At 48.0% G+C, this 16,839-nt stretch overlaps 1 protein-coding gene across 3 annotated transcripts in view; it reads right to left on the bottom strand.

Moving 5' to 3' along the window:
- HIPK2 (homeodomain interacting protein kinase 2) overlaps positions 1 to 11,348 on the bottom strand; it is a 172,450-nt gene extending 161,102 nt beyond the window's left edge. For all 3 annotated transcript variants that reach the window (XM_040643945.1, XM_040643946.1, XM_040643948.1), the window contains exon 1: positions 11,236 to 11,348. In XM_040643945.1, coding sequence (XP_040499879.1) covers positions 11,236 to 11,254 — 19 coding nt within the window. In that variant the 5' untranslated portion in view covers positions 11,255 to 11,348. The remainder of the gene's footprint in view (positions 1 to 11,235) is intronic.
- Positions 11,349 to 16,839: the final 5,491 nt, after the last annotated feature.

The raw sequence follows: 16,839 nt of genomic DNA, 5'->3' as shown, positions 1-16,839 counted from the left end.
ATAATGATGTGAGGTGAGAATATCCGTTGAGATTTTTCAAATTGCTATCATATGGTCCCACTCCCATTTGTTAAATCAGGTTTCCCTTCGCCCACTGCTTCGTGGCACCTCCTTCATCATCTATTAAATGCTCACAGACAACAGGGCCTTAAATCTGGCTCACGTATTCCGCCCCACGGATGGGTCTGTCAAGTTTTGTGCCAAATTTGATGCTTTATGGCTTGTTTTCACACATGGTAGAGCTAGCCCCTTGGCTCCTCTCCTCTTTCAGGCCTGACTGTTCTATGCCCACCACCTCATCTTTCAAGAAGACCCACAGAAGTCAGTTTCTCAAATTTTAAGACATTTATGTACATTTTGGATTGAAACAAAGAACATCTACATTTGAAGAAAAAACAAAGAAGAGCCTATTTCCCAGTGTTACTCCCTCATCGAGGAAGGGGTTGGGGGGACCTTCCCCCTTGGGGCTGGAAGTCAGGGGCGCCAGATCTGGATCCAGACTGCCTGGGGTCAGTGTCAGCTCTGCCACTCTCAACCCGTGGAAGCTTCCTGGGCTTCTGTATAGCACGAAGGTAGCATGAACCTACCCTACGGCACTGCTTCAAGGATTCAATGGATTAACACATGTGAAACCTTACAACAGAACCAGCAGCAGCTAGGGCTTGACAGGCATTAGCTGTTGTTTTCATCTTTTCATAACATTTTTTTTTCCCTTAGCGGTCTTAGTAAGATTGTTCTCAGATGTTTTATCCGTTTTGCTGCTCAAAGGGGGTTCATGCCTTGGCTGCCCGTTACTATATCCATCCTGTACGCCAGCCACCAGACTAAATGCTAGATCATCTCGTCAACATGATCCTGTTCGATGAAGAGGAGGAAAATGGGACAGCAGAGCCTTGGGGACGTGTGTGTGACAGACATTAACGCTCTAGAACCGTCCGTCCCCTTCTCCACAGATCCTAATCGCGTATCTCTTTGTTGTATGGCGCATGGACCACTCCAACTCACCTGTGAGGACAAGAGAAGAGCATGCTCTGATATCAGGTGGGCTGCAAGCCCTGCCTCTACCAGTCACTGCTTAAGAGACCTGAGACACATTACTTAACATCTCTAAGCCTCAATGTCCTCTTGTGCAAACAGAGATCACAGAGCTCTTTATGTTAGTTAATGGAGACATATTATTTCGAGAATGATACCTGCCCAGTCTACTCTGGGACCCCAGGGCCAAACCAGATGAGCTACAGACTGGCTGACTCTGGTAGCTCAGGCCCTGGAGAAGATGGGGCCTCATCTCTCCTGAGCCAGAGGCAGGAAGGCCAGGGGCTGGATCTGCACATTGTCCTATGGCTTCAGGAAGTTTCGGCCACAGAAGGGCAGGAGAACTGAAAATAATGCTAATGTCAGGTCTCCCACTCTCACTCCTTTAAGGAAGCTGTTATCAAAACAACTACCATCTTATTTTAAACAGGTACTGATTTTTCCTTCTGAATGCATTCATTCTAAAACAGGGGTTCTCAATTAGAAATGCAAATTCTCGAGCCCCACCCCAGACTTACTGAAACAGAAACTGTGAGGGCAGGGCCCCGATGAGTTTTAACAAGCCCTCCAGGTGAAGGACGATGCCAAAGTCGCAGAACCACCTCTCCCAACAGGGCCTGGCGCAAATGGCCCCAAACGAGGGTGTTAGACCCTCACACCTGCAAGTATGTGGAGGTGAATACACAGCCAAGATACACAAAGCCAAAAACAAATAGGTAGGCTAAGGAGCCTGGCCGTGGGCAGACGAGTGGGAAGTAATAAGTAGAAGCAGAGAGGTAAGATGACATCAAGGAAGGAGAGGAGTAGGAGAGGCTGTGCACCTCAAGGGCTCAAACAGACGAAACAGAAAAGCCGCAGGATTTACTAGGCTCTCAGTCAAGTTTCACTGTGGGAGGGACATACTGGTTATTGAGCTACCTTAGCAAGCAACAGGAAATGGGTCAGTTTCATCAACTCTGCTTTATGGAGCAAGCAGAGTATAAGATCAAGGTTGAGGAGGGAAAGAAAGGAAAGCTAAATATCCAGTGAAGCAATCACCAGCCATGACTTGTATAAACAGGAAACATTTCAAGTTGCCTTGTTGCCCCAGATTTTACAGCATGAAGTCCCCTTATCAGCACTGCCCTCAGAACGGCGGAGGGGCAGGGCTCCAGCCCTGGACCCCGTACTTTCAAGGTCCCAGTCCCGTCTCCCCCTAGGGGAGGGATGTCCCCCCAGGTCAAGAGGTGCGCCCCCTCACGGGCTGGGCACCATGCTCTTCTGACATGCTCTAGGTCCCTGGGACCCAGCCTTCCCTAGGGCCCCTGGATGCAAGTTTTGGTCATGTCAGTGAGAAAAAAATGACTCTAAACTACCTGGAAAATCAGAATTTAAAAAAAAAAAAAAAGCTGCTTAATGGTTGGAAGGGACTCTGAAGTTCTCTGAAACTCATCACGGTTCTACTGGTTTCTGTGATTTTTCTATTTTTGTTAATAAGTAGCTCATGCTGACAGCTGCGAACTTTCTCAGAGAATCATGAGGAACAACTTCTAAGAGAAGACTCTAGCGCTGGAACTGACAGCAGGTGACCTTGCCTTCCTTGGGAAAGGGGGAAACACTCCCTCCAGATGAGCTCAGGAAGGCACCGTGGCTGCATGGGGACCCAGGAGAATCCCCTCTCAGCAGCTCCCTTACAGGTAGGTCTGGGGGAAAAGGTTAGTGGCTCTGACAGCCTCTTGGAACCACGACCCCTGGACGTCCAGCTGGAAGCGCAGCCCAAGGAGGGCCCCGCTCAGTGCTCTGAGCCTTCTACGCACACTGCCCTGGGGGACGAGAACCCCAGTTCTGCCTCCTCCCTTCTCTCTCAGGGACTTCAGGGCAGCCTCTTCACCGCTCTAGGCCTCAGTTTCCCCTGTGTCAAAGGTTGATACTAGTGTGTGAAGATCCCACCGGGTTTACGCTGCGCCCGGTAAGATCCCAAGATACCCTGATCTCAATGTTGAATGTGAGAGAGCCTATAAAAAGAAGAGATTCTTTAGAAAAACAGGGTAAATATCATGATATTGCCAACCTGCAAGCTTTCCTGATGGCCATAAGGTGTGGGGAGGAGCGAAAAGGAACAAATACGTATTGAACGCTGGGGTCAGGCCTACTGAGAAGGGCTCTATGCATGTTCTCCTATGTGACCCCAACCAGAGCCCCCGTTCCATCTCCACGGTGCTCACACCTCCCACGGCAGCACACGGCCTCCCAGCATGGCTCACCCTGTGGCTGCCTCATTCCACTATTATATCCAGGCCAGGAAAAATTACCTTGTTCAAGTATCATTTTGATTACATTGGTCCCCTTCTCTACACCATAAAATGTCTCTTGAATTAGAACCCCTTTTAAACCTTTCAACGACTGATCCCAAACACTTACCGTTCTCGTCTGCTGGTCTATTTTGTGCTTACCACTCCAGCCAAGCAAAAATTACTTTGCAAATGAATCCCATTATGCACTCTGCTTATTCACCTTGTTAAGCCAGCACAAGAGTTTTGACTGTTTCTGTTGTCTCTTCGTATGGGAGTACCTCACTTATCCGACATCCTTGGAAATAAGCTGATCCACAAAACTGATCTACACAAATTAATTCCCCATCTTCCAGAAATTTAACCCTTCAGGCAGCCTTAAATCCTTTTCTGAAGTCATGGTATAATTAAATGAGAGTTTCTTTAGCTATTTTCTAAAACGAAACATTTCTGTAATATATTAGAGAACCTCCCAGTCTCAGTTAACAGAACATAATGAATATCGATTAATCTTTCCCTGATGGTGCAGGTCATACTTAATGCATAACAGTAAGCATACTGTGCTGGAGCTGCAAGTTTAAGTGGTTCGAGGGTAAAGCTGAACGCATGTGCAAGCGTGCTCTCTCTCTCTGCCTGTAACGAGCTCCCCTGAAATTTACTTTCCTGCAAGAAGCTGCTATCAGCCTGGATTCTGGTGAGGAGGGGCAGTCATACAGAACTCAGGAGGGTGTAACGCGCTGCCTTTCTGCATAATTTCAAAAATTTACATGCTGCTTTTTGTCAGAGCTCTATAAATTCTTCACGGGGCGGGGGGGGGGGCGGAGAGAGGGAGAGAGAGAGAGAGAGAATATACTTCCACAACCAGCAATAAACCAGTTTTCCAAATCTCCTTACCACAGGACTTTTAACAGGACTGCAGGCACACATACCATTAAAATTTGTTTTTTAATGCCTTATGAAACCCAAAGTTCCACACAGAACTGGCATGATGGATCACTTTGCTTATGATAAGCTCTTGGAAAAATCATTTTATATTGTGAATAGCAACTCCACAGGTTGAATCAATGAGGTGATACTGATATGAGGAAAAGGGTAAAAACACAGAAGCAAACCTTACTGCATCAGGAGGCAATCTGTAAGTGCATGACCCGAAAGTGCTTTTCCACCCAAAGTTACGGCAGCTTCTGCAGTGATCTCTCCCTGAGGATGGGCAGCAGAACCTGAAGGAAAATGCCCTTGTCCACTCACACGTTAGACTGCGCTCTTTCTTTGATGGTAAAGGTTTTAGAAAGTCTACAGCATTAGCACATGCAAGAGTCAATCAATCTTAATTCCGCTCAAACACAGTGGCATTTAATTAATCAGAACCTACAACAGCAAAAGAAGTTAGGCAAGAATTGCTAAAACAGACCACTTTCAAAACACTACAAATCTCTTCAATGCCATGTGTAGAAATAAGTGGCTGTAAAAACCACAAAATTATTTTGCTGTTTTCAAGGTTTGCTTTTTTTTTTTTACTAGCAACTATTTCACTGGCTTACTTTCTAATGGTAAAGTCACTCATCAGAAAGCCACAGGTTGAATGGCCTTATCCATCAGTATCTTTTGCCTTTTCCGTTGGCTTTAGACCAAAGACAGGGAGGAATACTGGCTCTTAAGGCTGACTTGTAGCCACTCTCATGAACACTTAGCTTACACCTCACAGAGAACCTGGAAAAACAGGTATGGCTTTAGCTGACTCAGAATCTGCAAAGAATTTGACAAACTGTCCTTTCTAAAGCTGGATGAACTGATATTACATGGAATCATCAAGATTCTTGTGTGCTCTTTTCTTCTTTCATGAGCTGTTCAACTTTATACACTTGAGTCCTCTGCGTTCTGTCAGATCTGTAGGAGATAAATAAGGTTCTAAAGAGCTGGAAGTAGAGGGGTGAATTCAAAGTGATCAAGCACATTCAGAGGCAAGCAGAAGGTGGCACTGTTGGGGTGAAGGAGGGCTAGACATGAGCAGAGGGCAGATAAGACTCAGGACAGAGGTGAGAGCAAGCTAACTATCAGTTACCAACCCAGGGCTGGTGTAATGTAAGTTATTACTTAGATATATTAAAGGAAGAGTCAATTCAACAAATATTTATGAAGTACCCACTAGGTTTAACGAACCGCCCAGCTACAAAGATGAATCAGACTCGGTTCTTGCCCTCCAGGGGTTCACAATGATGCAAGAACCCTGAAGTCATTTTTCTTGTGTACACTGTACTAATGAGACCATTATTAAAGAACTGTATTCGGTTTCGACCACCACCGTTGTTTTTTGTTTTTTTTTTTAATGTGGAGAAACCAGAGACAGTTCAGAGGAGAGAGAGGACGCAGAACAGGCTCTGAGAGGAAAGAGCTGTAGAGACCCGGTTATTATCTTCAAATATATGAAAGGTTTTAGAGAAAGGAACTGAGTAAAAGAAAACAGGTTTGAAAGCTGGCAGGTGAGATTTCAGGCGGGCCCAGGAATTTCTTGGCAATCGGGTTAACAGAATCCTGGAATTAGTTACTGAGGGGGTTCCTAGTGTGACCTTTTCCTGGAAAAAAATTGTTTCGATGAACTGACAATTTCAAGTCACGGACATCACCTTCCTGAAGGCAGGAGAATGAACTACATTTCCCGCAAGGTCCTCTGCTGCCCTGGGTTCCACGCCCCAGAGAGGCAGAGCTGGGTTTTCTTCTACAACTCCCTGAGAGATCTGCTGAGTGACCCCCAATCTCTATTCTCACTAATAAGCACTACAAAACCACCTGGAATACAAGATCGCAGCCAGGCAGCAAAGCCAGGAATTAATTCTCCAACAGCCACGGATGATGCAGGGGTCTGTTCACAACAGAACACAGAACCCTAAATACCAAAAAACAAAGTCACCCAGTGGCGTGTGCAAATTAGAAACATATTTGCATTTACAAGGATACAAAATGTAAGTAATGAAGGAGGAAGAGATGGTAATTAGAGAGGGTGATTTCTAAGGAAATTTGTAACAGGAATTTCCAACATTCCGAAATATTTGTTTGATCCAAATTCTAAAAAATATATCTTTCAAGAGAAAATAGGGAAATGGGGTCTTCCCTTTACACGTGAAGAAACACTAGCATGTTAAGAATTAAAAACTGGCACACATGCACGCACAGGTGCGCGCACACACACACACACACACACACACGCATTCCATATTGAGTCAGGCCATGGTCCGGGGAGCCCATGTGTACTTCTGACTTTCACTTCCCATACCCCTTGAACTCCTCGAAGACAGGGACCCTACCTAAATGCTTTTAAGTGAATTCATTAAAGATGTGCCCTGTCTGTAGAGCGGGGGTGACAGCACCCACCTCGGGGGCCTGTTAGGACAGTGAGCTCATGGGAGTGGAGGGTGCCACACAGACTAAACGGAGCCTAAGTCACGCTTAGTGCCGTGAACTGCAGGCATCTCAGTTTCTTTTAGAGGAAAATAAAGACCTCCCTATACTCCAGCTTTTCCGTTTTCTTCTTCTTCTTTTTTTCCCCCCCAATAGAGTATTGCCATATGAAATGGAACTATTATGAGTTTGGGCCTTTCAAGTTCACACTCTATTGGTGGTTACATAAAGTCGGGCTGGCATTATTCTGAATCCCGTCTTTGATAGCAACCTGAAGTGCTTGAATCGTCATCATAAGACTACCAGAAAGCAGGAGCAAATTACATGTTCAGAGAACAATAAAAAATGGTTACATATCATACCCTCTTGATCACTACTTTGTTTCATATAAACCTCAAAGGTGGTTCCCCAAGATTAGTCTCTATGGGAGGAAGGAAGAGAAATGAAGAAACACTAAAAAAAAAAAAAATTAAATACAAAGACTAGAAGCAGCTGTAACTTGCATAAGGCACCGAAATTTTTTCTTATAAGAACACTTATGTTGAATGCACGATGAGCCAGACCCTAGCCTGGGACTGGGCGGCTGCCGCCCCTCTGAGGAGGTCCTTGGAGCCACCTCTGGCTGCTCCCTTTCCGGGCCAGCCTGGGGGAGGCCCGGATCCTGGTCAGGGGCGAAGGTTATCTTTCATACTTCGGGATACTTTCACAGTGGCACAGCTGCAGCTCCTGAAACTCTGCTCTAACGGTTTGTTTCCTCATTTTTAAAGTGGCAAAGAGTGTGAGAAATTCTCTACCTGAAACCAGCAGAAACTCAGTGGGAATAGAAATCTAGAAAGGTCACAGAGGGGGTCAAAAAGGCTCTTTCTTCTGTGGCCATAGGGGGTTTATTGTGGCTGGTGCCCAAACTAGAAGAGGAATAGCAGGAGATTAATAATTGAAATGTTGCTATTATTGGTTTTCTAAACTATTTGTGGGCTATTCTTTCCCTGGAGTCATCATGCCTGTAAGCAGCCCCCCAAAATAGAGGGATTTAACACATACTAACACAATGCCTACTACAGCCAGGCACTTCACAGGTACTCACTTCTAATGGAGTCCTCACACAATAAACACAGCAAAGCTCCGAGAAGTTAAGTTAACACGCCCAAAGTCATACAGCTAGACTGAAACCCAGGTCTCTCTGGAGTACTGGACCACACCGTCCGGAATTGAAGGTAAAATTAATGAGCCTTGATTCACTACTCAAAAGTGGTCAGAATGAAAATATTTATACTTACTCATTTTAAAAATATAAAACACAAACACAGGAAAAGATATTTTAGAACATGTGTCATCAAATTCTTTTAATGGAAGATGATTCAGAATCCATTTCTTGGTAGGCATTTTGGTAGGTGTCTTCAGACCCATCTGATGAGAGATTTCGGTATGAGAGTTTTGGGAAGTCTGACTGTGTAAGCCTATACTAAGTGACATGACACATCTCAGGTACAGTGGAACATGATTAACTTGGGATTTAGGGTCCTCTAATTCAGAACCCATGGCAATCTAGACCTATGTGGCTGGCCTTTGCACTACATATTGAAAAAAGCCTTGTTAAGCAAGTTGATGGAGTAAACACAATTGCAAGGCAAATGTTTAACTTTCTAAAGAAAATAAACCTTTTTAAAGAAGTCTAACTTAATCAGTACCAAGTTACTGAAAATGAATGTACTATTTATAAACCTAACCTTAAAAGCAAGTAGCAGAAGACTGGTAACACTTTGCTACCCATGAATCTGTATTATCAAACATACCCTGTTTCAAAGACCGCATTTCTCTCTAAACAGCTGGCAGTTCAGAATGCCCCACTGTTGCATTCAGGCCTTCACCCAGTACCCCAACTTGGGGCAACTGCACCCCATTTAAAGGAATGGGCGCACTCCTGAATTCCAGCTGAAATGCCTCACCTGTCATTATACTGCTCCTGAGAAGAACCCCATGTTCCATTTTTTTAGTAGCTTGAAAATGATTAGAAATCCTCTCGGCGAATTCCCCAGGAAAAGCCCTGCTCCTTCAGGATACACACAGGGAGCCCATGCATTCTGACTGGGATATGGTAAAAAATCAGGCTCACTGACTCCAGCGGATATCGCCAAGGAGGGAAAAAAGAGGTCACCGGAGTCTTAGAAGCACTCATCACACTAAGTGAATGTAGGCTCCAGCAGCACAATCCTTTATAGAGGTCACCTGTCTGTTTTAGAGCATGACCAACAGTCTCCTTCAAAATGACCCAGGCCTCAGCTTGCGCCCAGTGAGCCTGGACTGGGTGAGGAGGGGACAGGAGGAAGCCTGGGGAAATGAGGATGGAGGCACAGAAACTCCAGCCGAGTCGAAGGGTACAAAGTGTAGGAACAGTTAAGACAGCACACAGGTAAGACTGAGTGAAACCCAGGGTGTTAAGAGGTGACCAGGTAGGTCATCTGGAACGGGGAATGAAGCCTGCAAATAAAAACAAGTGAGCTCCTGAGACCTTTGAGATCCACGATTATGCTTAAACCTTAACACCTTACCCACCCACAATTCTTTATCTGGTGAAATGCACCGAAAGAACACTGTAGTCAGAACGGGAGTGCCAAGTCTTAGCCTCGGGGGTATGGCCTACATTCCCTATGGATTTAGAATGAAAGGATAGGGAGAGGACCAGCACAGTTTCGGAGACAGGCTTCTTACGAAGCTGACAAAATACATCCCAAGCCCACGTACCCAGCCCCTTGTAAAAGGGAAAGCAGCCGTTTACTATAGTTCTGAATTCAATGCCAAGTTTCCTCCTTAATGCACACCCGGAGTGTCCAGCAGAGGGAGTCTCAAGGAGGTACTTAATAAAGAGAAAATTGTTTCATTTTAACACTCCATAGACAGTGGGAGCATTGACTGTAGCCCCCTCCCATAGACACGGACGAACAATGAATGCCCGACATGGGCTCTCCTGGCATGTTCACAGAGCCACCGGCTCGTTCTATTCTGCATGGTGGAGTGATTAGAAATTTCGTTTTGTTTTGTCGAATGGTTAAATGGACCTTGTGTTCTTCAGAATCAAAGAGGAAAGCCCCTGGAATAACATCTCTCTGTTGCCTTCTAAACAGCCCCTTTGTTTCTAAGAGAGTCTGAAAAAAAATATTTACAGTCCATAGGTTATTTACAGCCTCATTATCCAGGGCCTGACTGGTAACTTTATTCCATCCAGAAACCAAATTCATTTGGAGCCCTGGAACTAATAACAGATTTTCTTTTCAGATAAGTTTTTTTTTTTTTTTTAATCTGCCTCTTGTAACAGAGATAAAACTATTAATGCGTTCCCTGTCTCACTCGCCAGCACTGTTCTCGGGATTTATAGAAGGATTAAAACCTCCGCTCCCCGCCCCTCCTCTCTGCTCCACACAAACCCTTTCCCCTCTCATTTGCTATTTCATCCACAGAATATCTGAACAAAACCGAAAGAAAGCCAGATGGACCAACGCTAAAAGTATGTAAAGGCTGCTATTTCAATGATTTCATAAGAAAAACATTTTCACGATGAAATGACTGAAAAAAATCGGGCACCCTTCGGTTTAAAATTCCTTCTACTACAAGCACACAAAAACACACCGAAGTGTAAAAACTTAGTTGATTCTGGTTTGATTTCTGGCTGGAAGCTGACAAGAACTGACTGAAGAGAAACGAAAGAGAGAGGGAGGGCAAGGGGAAGTGGAGTGCTTTTGCCCTCCGTTCTTTTCTTTCTTCCTAAAGACAGTCAAATCAGAAAAATGACCCCACGCCAGGTGAAGGTGCACCACGCACGTTTACCCAGACCGACCCAGGAAAACGTCTCGGCCGCCCCCCCCCCCCGCGACTTGAAAACCTAAACTACATTTTCCCTTACACACGCTCATACGGGGAGATTTTAGCCAATTTCATTGTTCTGCCTGGGTCTGAAATGGACTTTTCCTCTGTACCCCCTTCTCATCACCTAGCCCCATACATTCCGATTCGACAGCCCCCCCAAATCAGAGGCTAGCGGAGAATAAAGGAGTGTGGGGAGGGAGTGGAGAGCAGTGGAAAGGGGAGCCGCGGGGACAGAGTGGAAAGATCACCCTAAAGGTAATTTTCTTGGGGGGTGGGGGGGGAGGAAAGCTAAACCGCATCACCTTATTTATTCCAAATAAATGAAAAGCACAGTCATGGGTCTGTCTTTTCCCAGGCGCCCCCTCCCAATTTCTTTTCTTCGGGCAGTAGCCCACCCTCGCACCCCCCCCCACCCCCCCGCCTCTTTCTCCACCCTGGAAATAAGATCCTGTTAAATTCCGGATCCCGGCCATTCCGTGGGCAGGGGAGGGGGAGGCGGGGAGGGGTCGGGAGCCGGTTAAAGCCCCGGGGGTGGGGCGCCGGAGGCCGGGCGCCCGGGGGGCTGCGGGCCGGGGGCTGCCCGGCGAGGGGCCGCGGGCAGAACAAAGCTGCGGGGGCCGCGGCGGCCGGGCGGCGCTGGGCAAGCGGGGTCGGCGGGCCGGGCGCCCCTTACCTTCGTACACGGGGGCCATCGGGGCCGGGGTGTCCGCGATTCATGGCAACGGAGAAGGGAACGCGGCGCGCGAGCTCGGCCCCCCCAGCCTCAGTCGGAATCTGCCATCTTGAGCTTGTGTCTCCGCTCTCGGCGCAGCCGGGGCCGCCAGCGCCCGCATCACCGCCTCACTTGGCCGGCGCCGGGGGAGGGGGCCGGGCGCCGCCGCCGCCGCCGCCGCGTCCGGGCCCTGCGCGGGGCTCCGGGCGGCCGGGCGGGCAGGCGCAGCCGAGGCCGAGGGGTGGCGGCCGCGGCCCCGAGCGGGTCCGCGGTGGGGCGGGAGCCGGGGCGGGCAGCGCGCGGCCAGTGCCCGGCCGGAGCTCAGCTCAGCATGGCTGTGTGTGGGGGCTTCGGCAAAAGTTGCACGGGAGGCGGAGGAGGGGCGGGCGGAGCCGGGAGGAGGGGCGGGGGGCGGGGGACGGGGGCGGCGGGCCGAGCGCGAGCGAGCGAGCGAGCCGCGGAGCGCGGAGTCCGCGCGCAATCGAGCGCCGATGGCACGGATGCGAGGCGGGGAAGGCCGAGCCGAGGGCAGGAGCGGCGGGCCGGGGCGGGCGCGGGCGGGGCTGGGGGGCGCGGGCGGTGGTCGGGGCCGCCGCGAGGCTCGCGGGCAAGGTGCGCGCGGTGCAGTTGCGACCGGCCGAAGACAGCCGGTCCGCAGAGGGGCAGCGAGAAGTTTGTGTGCGCGCGCGAGCGGGGCGAGAGGGGAGGGGAGGGGCGGGCAGGGGGCGCCGCCGGCGGGGAGTCCGCGCCTCGCCCTGAGCTAGGTGTGGAATGAATGAAGGGAGGAGTGGGCGCTCGCCGGCCTCGGGGGAGGATGAGTGAGGGGAGGAGCTTTTGAAATCCCCTTGAGGTCGGAGGTGCAGAGCCATTCCGCGCACGCCTCAGACAGGCAGCCCCCGCTGGCGGCTGAATCCCTGCGGGAATCTGGTTTGCACGCCACGCTCACGTCCGCAGAGTCCTGCGGGGGCCTGGCTCCGCCGCCTGGACCGTGGTTCCCAGGCCTCGGCTCTGCTCCTCGCGCTCCGATCAGGGCTTCAACTAAACATCCTCTAAACTCTCCCCCGCCCAGGAGTCTCTCCAGGTTCACTTCAGCTGCCTCCTGGATTCTTTGATAGGATGCCCTGCCGTCGCCTCCAACTAAGAAGACTCGAGTCCACGCTTAGGCAGTGTTTTTGAAGCTGTGGGTCGCGACCCATTAACTGATCATAAAATCAGTTCAGTGGATGGCGACCACCTTAAAAAAATGCAGTGCAATGGCATAGACAATATTAGGATCCATTGTCCTTAGTGAGGGTAACTATGGTTTCAGAATCCTTTTGTTTCAGTTACATATACTGGGCAACTGTACAGACCATGATGTAAATTCTATTTCCTACTGTGGGCCACGGGTTAAAAAAAAGTTTAAAATCTATACTTCGGGGGCTGGACAGTAACGATCACTGTGTAACTTTCTTAAAAACAAAGTCATGATTTTCTCACTACTTCGTATCCTTCCCAGCCTCCATACCCCCTGACGCTCCCCCCCACCAACCCCTGAAAAAAGGCAAGCCCTTTCACACACTTAGGTTGGTGGCCCATTAGTTCCCCCTTCCTCTCAGGGTGACCTTTGACTCTGCCATTTTCTTCACCCCTATATCCATATGCTACACTTCCTACTGCTTCTCTGAGCCTAATGTTATTCACATTTGCAGAATCCTGGACTACCATTGCTAGAAAGAGCCTCAGACACCATCTGGGTTAGGCCTCCCTTTTAGAACTACAAAACTGAGGCCCATAAAGGGAAGTGTATTGCCTAGTATTGCGCACTATTGAATCTTAAGGTAACATCTTTTGGCGCCTTTAGTGTTCTTTGCTTCACACCATTTATTCACCCCTTCCTTTCTATCCTGCCTGCTGTCCTTAATTGGTCTCGGACCAGTTCACCCTAAGCACTGTCACCTCCATGACACACAGTTCTTACTGGGCTGTGCTCCTGCTAACATCCTTCCAGGAGTCAGCCTCGGCTGAGGTACCTAGCTCCTTGGCTCTTAAGCAAGGCAGGCAGGCCCTGACTTACCATTCTAAGTACGGAGTTCAGCAAGTCACTGTCTCTCCAGCGAGACTGGTTTACTCCTGGTCTTCCGCCAGCCTTGCCCATCTGTGCCTTTGCCCAAGCTGCTACTTTCCCACCAAGGGTGCCTTCTCTATCTATTCTCTCTAACCAGATTTTTCTACCTGTGCCCGACTTGGTTCTTCCACAAAACAGCCAGAGGCAACATGAGATTAAGACAGACCTGGGTTCAAAACGCACTTCTCCCACTTCCATAGCTGTGTGAACTTAGTCAAATTGCTTCACCTCTCTGAGCATCAGTTTCTGCATCTGCATTACAACGAGTTAGTAGTGATAACAGTGTTCTTCCCTTGTACTTGTGTCTATCATGACCATTACTTTACAGGTATTCTCTCTCTTCCCCTCTCCAGTGCTACCTAATAGAATTTGCTGCAGTGATGGAAATGTAACCATTTGTGGCTGTTGAGCACATGAATGCAATTAATGTGACTGAGGAACTGAATTTTTCATTGCCACGTGTGGCTGGTGGCTACCATATTGGATGGTGCATCTCTAAACTACATGTTCAACAAGGGCAAGGGGCGCCTGGGTGGCACAGCGGTTAAGCGTCTGCCTTCGGCTCAGGGCGTGATCCCGGCGTTATGGGATCGAGCCCCACATCAGGCTCTTCCGCTATGAGCCTGCTTCTTCCTCTCCCACTCCCCCTGCTTGTGTTCCCTCTCTCGCTGGCTGTCTCTGTCTCTGTCGAATAAATAAATAAAATCTTTAAAAAAAAAAAAAAAAAAAGCCTTGACCTTGGTTTTAAAAAAAAAAAAAAAAACAAGGGCAAAAGCCACGTTGATCTTGCTTGGCATTATACCCCCGACAAGGAGTACATTGCCTGGCATAGGGTTGGTACCGCACGAGCATCTGTGGAGTGATGATAGCTGCCACTTAGTGTGTGCTCATTTGCACCAAGCACAACGCTAAGAACTTGGTATAAGTTATTTTGTATAGTGCTCCCCACAGCCCCTGACATGGGATTGGACTGGAGACAGAGCTTGTATAGAATGCAGACAGCAGAGGTTCAATAAAAGGTGGTTGTTATTAATATGAAAAACTCTATGTGACCAATGTAACTGATTTTTTTTTCTTTAGAGAGAGGAAGGTGGGGAGGAGCAGAGGGAGAGGGAGAGGGAGAGAGAATCCCAAGCAGGCTCCATGCCCAGCACAGAACCTCACGCAGGGCTTGATCTCACAACCCTGAGGTTATGACCTAAGCCAAAATCAAGAGTCTGATGCTTAACCGACTGAGTCACCCAGGCGCCCCAATCAAACCGATTTTTATCTCTTCTAGGCTTCCAGAACAGTTCCTGTCACACATGCTCTGTTATCACATGGCATACCCCACCCTAGATGGCTGACTCTCCTTTTCTGTGGAGGTGGCCTGTCCCTACAACTGGATTGGCAGCATCTTGGGGCAAGGTCCATGGCATACTTGTCTGGATGTCCCTCAGCTCAGTGCTTGTGCCGATTCGTATTTAGTAGTTGCCTCTCACTTCGTCCCAGTTGCTGTCAAGCCATGAATGATTCTAGGCTGTAGTATTCTCTGGAATATCCCCTTTGTCCTCCCAATATTCATATGTTGAAGTCCTAACCCCAGTTCCTCAGAATGTGACTGTATTTAGCGATAGTGTCTTGAAAGAGATAATGTACTTAAAATGAGGTCATTCGAGTGGGTCTTAATCCAATATGACTGGTGTCCTTATGGGAGGAGGAGATTAAGACACAGACATGCAGAGGGAAGACCATGTGAGACACAGGGAGAAGGGGGCCATCAGCAAGCCAAGGGCAGAGGCCTTAGAAGAAACCAAACCTACTGACACTTTGATCTCAGACATCTATCCTCCAGAATTGCAAGAAAATAAATTTTGGTTGTTAAAGCCACACAGTCTGTGGTACTTTGGTATGGTAGCCCTAGGAAACTGAGATACCCCCATAGAAGGTGAATTAAAATGAAAGATCACTTGTGTCACCTGAAAACATCTTAAGGGTGGTCTCCTTCCCACATACCCACCTTGGGCATGGAGAGTGAGTCCCATGAAAGGAGAACAAGATGGAGCCAAACAGGTAAGATGGCCGCCTTCTCTTCAGACCACTAGGACTAAACTCTACCTGTATGATGCTCAATGGCAGCAAAAAACATTCAGTTGAGCTAGCATACATGGCATCATGTAGGTGGGGAAATGTTATTTAAACAAATTTAGATTTTTTTTCCTCATGAATTGGCAGAATGATACACCTGTTTGTCTCCCTTCCCTCCTATGAATACAGTCATGTGGGAGCAGGATAAAAACCTAACAGTGAACTGTCCCTGAAGGAGAGTGCAAGAGCAGGAAGGGGACAGAATCTGAGATACAGCCCCAAGGAGCACCAGTATTTGAAGTAAGGGAAGAGGAAAAAGAACTCCCAGTGGAGGAGAGGACAGGGAAGGAGGAGGACAACCTCGACATTGTAGGGCAAAGACCACCGCAAAGGGAGGTGTGGTCAGCAGTGCTCCATGCCAATGAGAGAGCACATGAGACACACGCGGACAGGCATCCACTGGATTTAGCAACAAGGTTACATTTGTGACGCAGGTGAGAGTACTTACGGGGAAAATGTAGGGTTCTTAAATTCAGCCTGGAAAGAATGTGCAGTGTTTTGATAGGTGGAGAAGAGAGGGTGAGGAGGGTTACCCAGGCTCCAGAAGAGGGCACTAGAGAGTATGCCAGGTAGAGACTGTGCAACCAAAGTCACAGGGTGAGACAGTGAGCTGGCTGCAGGGGTTAGCGCGTCTGGCTAGGTTAGTATGCACCGTATTACATTTATTTAATAAACAGATTAACACTTAGTGTTCTAAGAAGTTTACAAATATTCACCCATTTAATAAATCCTTTTTTATTTCTTTTTGCACTACATGGAACTCTACGCTACCATAAGACCATGTAATTTTGGTGTCTTTTGAGAAATACAGCAAGCAAACACAAGAGAACTGGAGAGGACTTAGTAGCCATCAATGTCAGTTACCTCTTCTCAGTGTGTCTTTCTACGGTATGAGTCATATCCTTCTCAGGGGTGACCAAACATGGGGGGAGTTTTGACCTGGTTTCAAGTTCGTTTTGCTTGTAGGGCAAATGACAAACGTCTTTTCTTATTTATGCCTACAGTTGTGAAAATGCGCAACATCTCGGTATCTTGAAGACCACAAGACGTCGATATTTGTCTTTGGGGTGTATATCTTCAGGTGTTCGTGTCTTATTATCACTCTCTGGGTGTTTGTAGTGTGATATCTGTGCAGGTTGTGTCTTATCTGGACTTGGTATGCAATGCTCTCGTTTCCCTGCCTGGTCCTTCTTTCTGTGTTGGAGCCTTGTGGTCTTGTCTTTGGAAGATATGCCTGGGGAAAGGTGGTTCACTTTCTCAGGATCTGTCTTCTGACAACCTACTTATCTTTTGGTCTCTGGCTCTATGTATGTCTGTTCTTCTCTCTCTTG

This window comes from Ursus maritimus, unplaced genomic scaffold, assembly GCF_017311325.1.
Source record: "Ursus maritimus isolate PB19 unplaced genomic scaffold, ASM1731132v1 scaffold_3, whole genome shotgun sequence".
Taxonomy (NCBI): Eukaryota; Metazoa; Chordata; class Mammalia; order Carnivora; family Ursidae; genus Ursus; species Ursus maritimus.
Note: the sequence above shows the minus strand (reverse complement) of the source record. Positions and strands in the feature narration are given on the sequence as shown.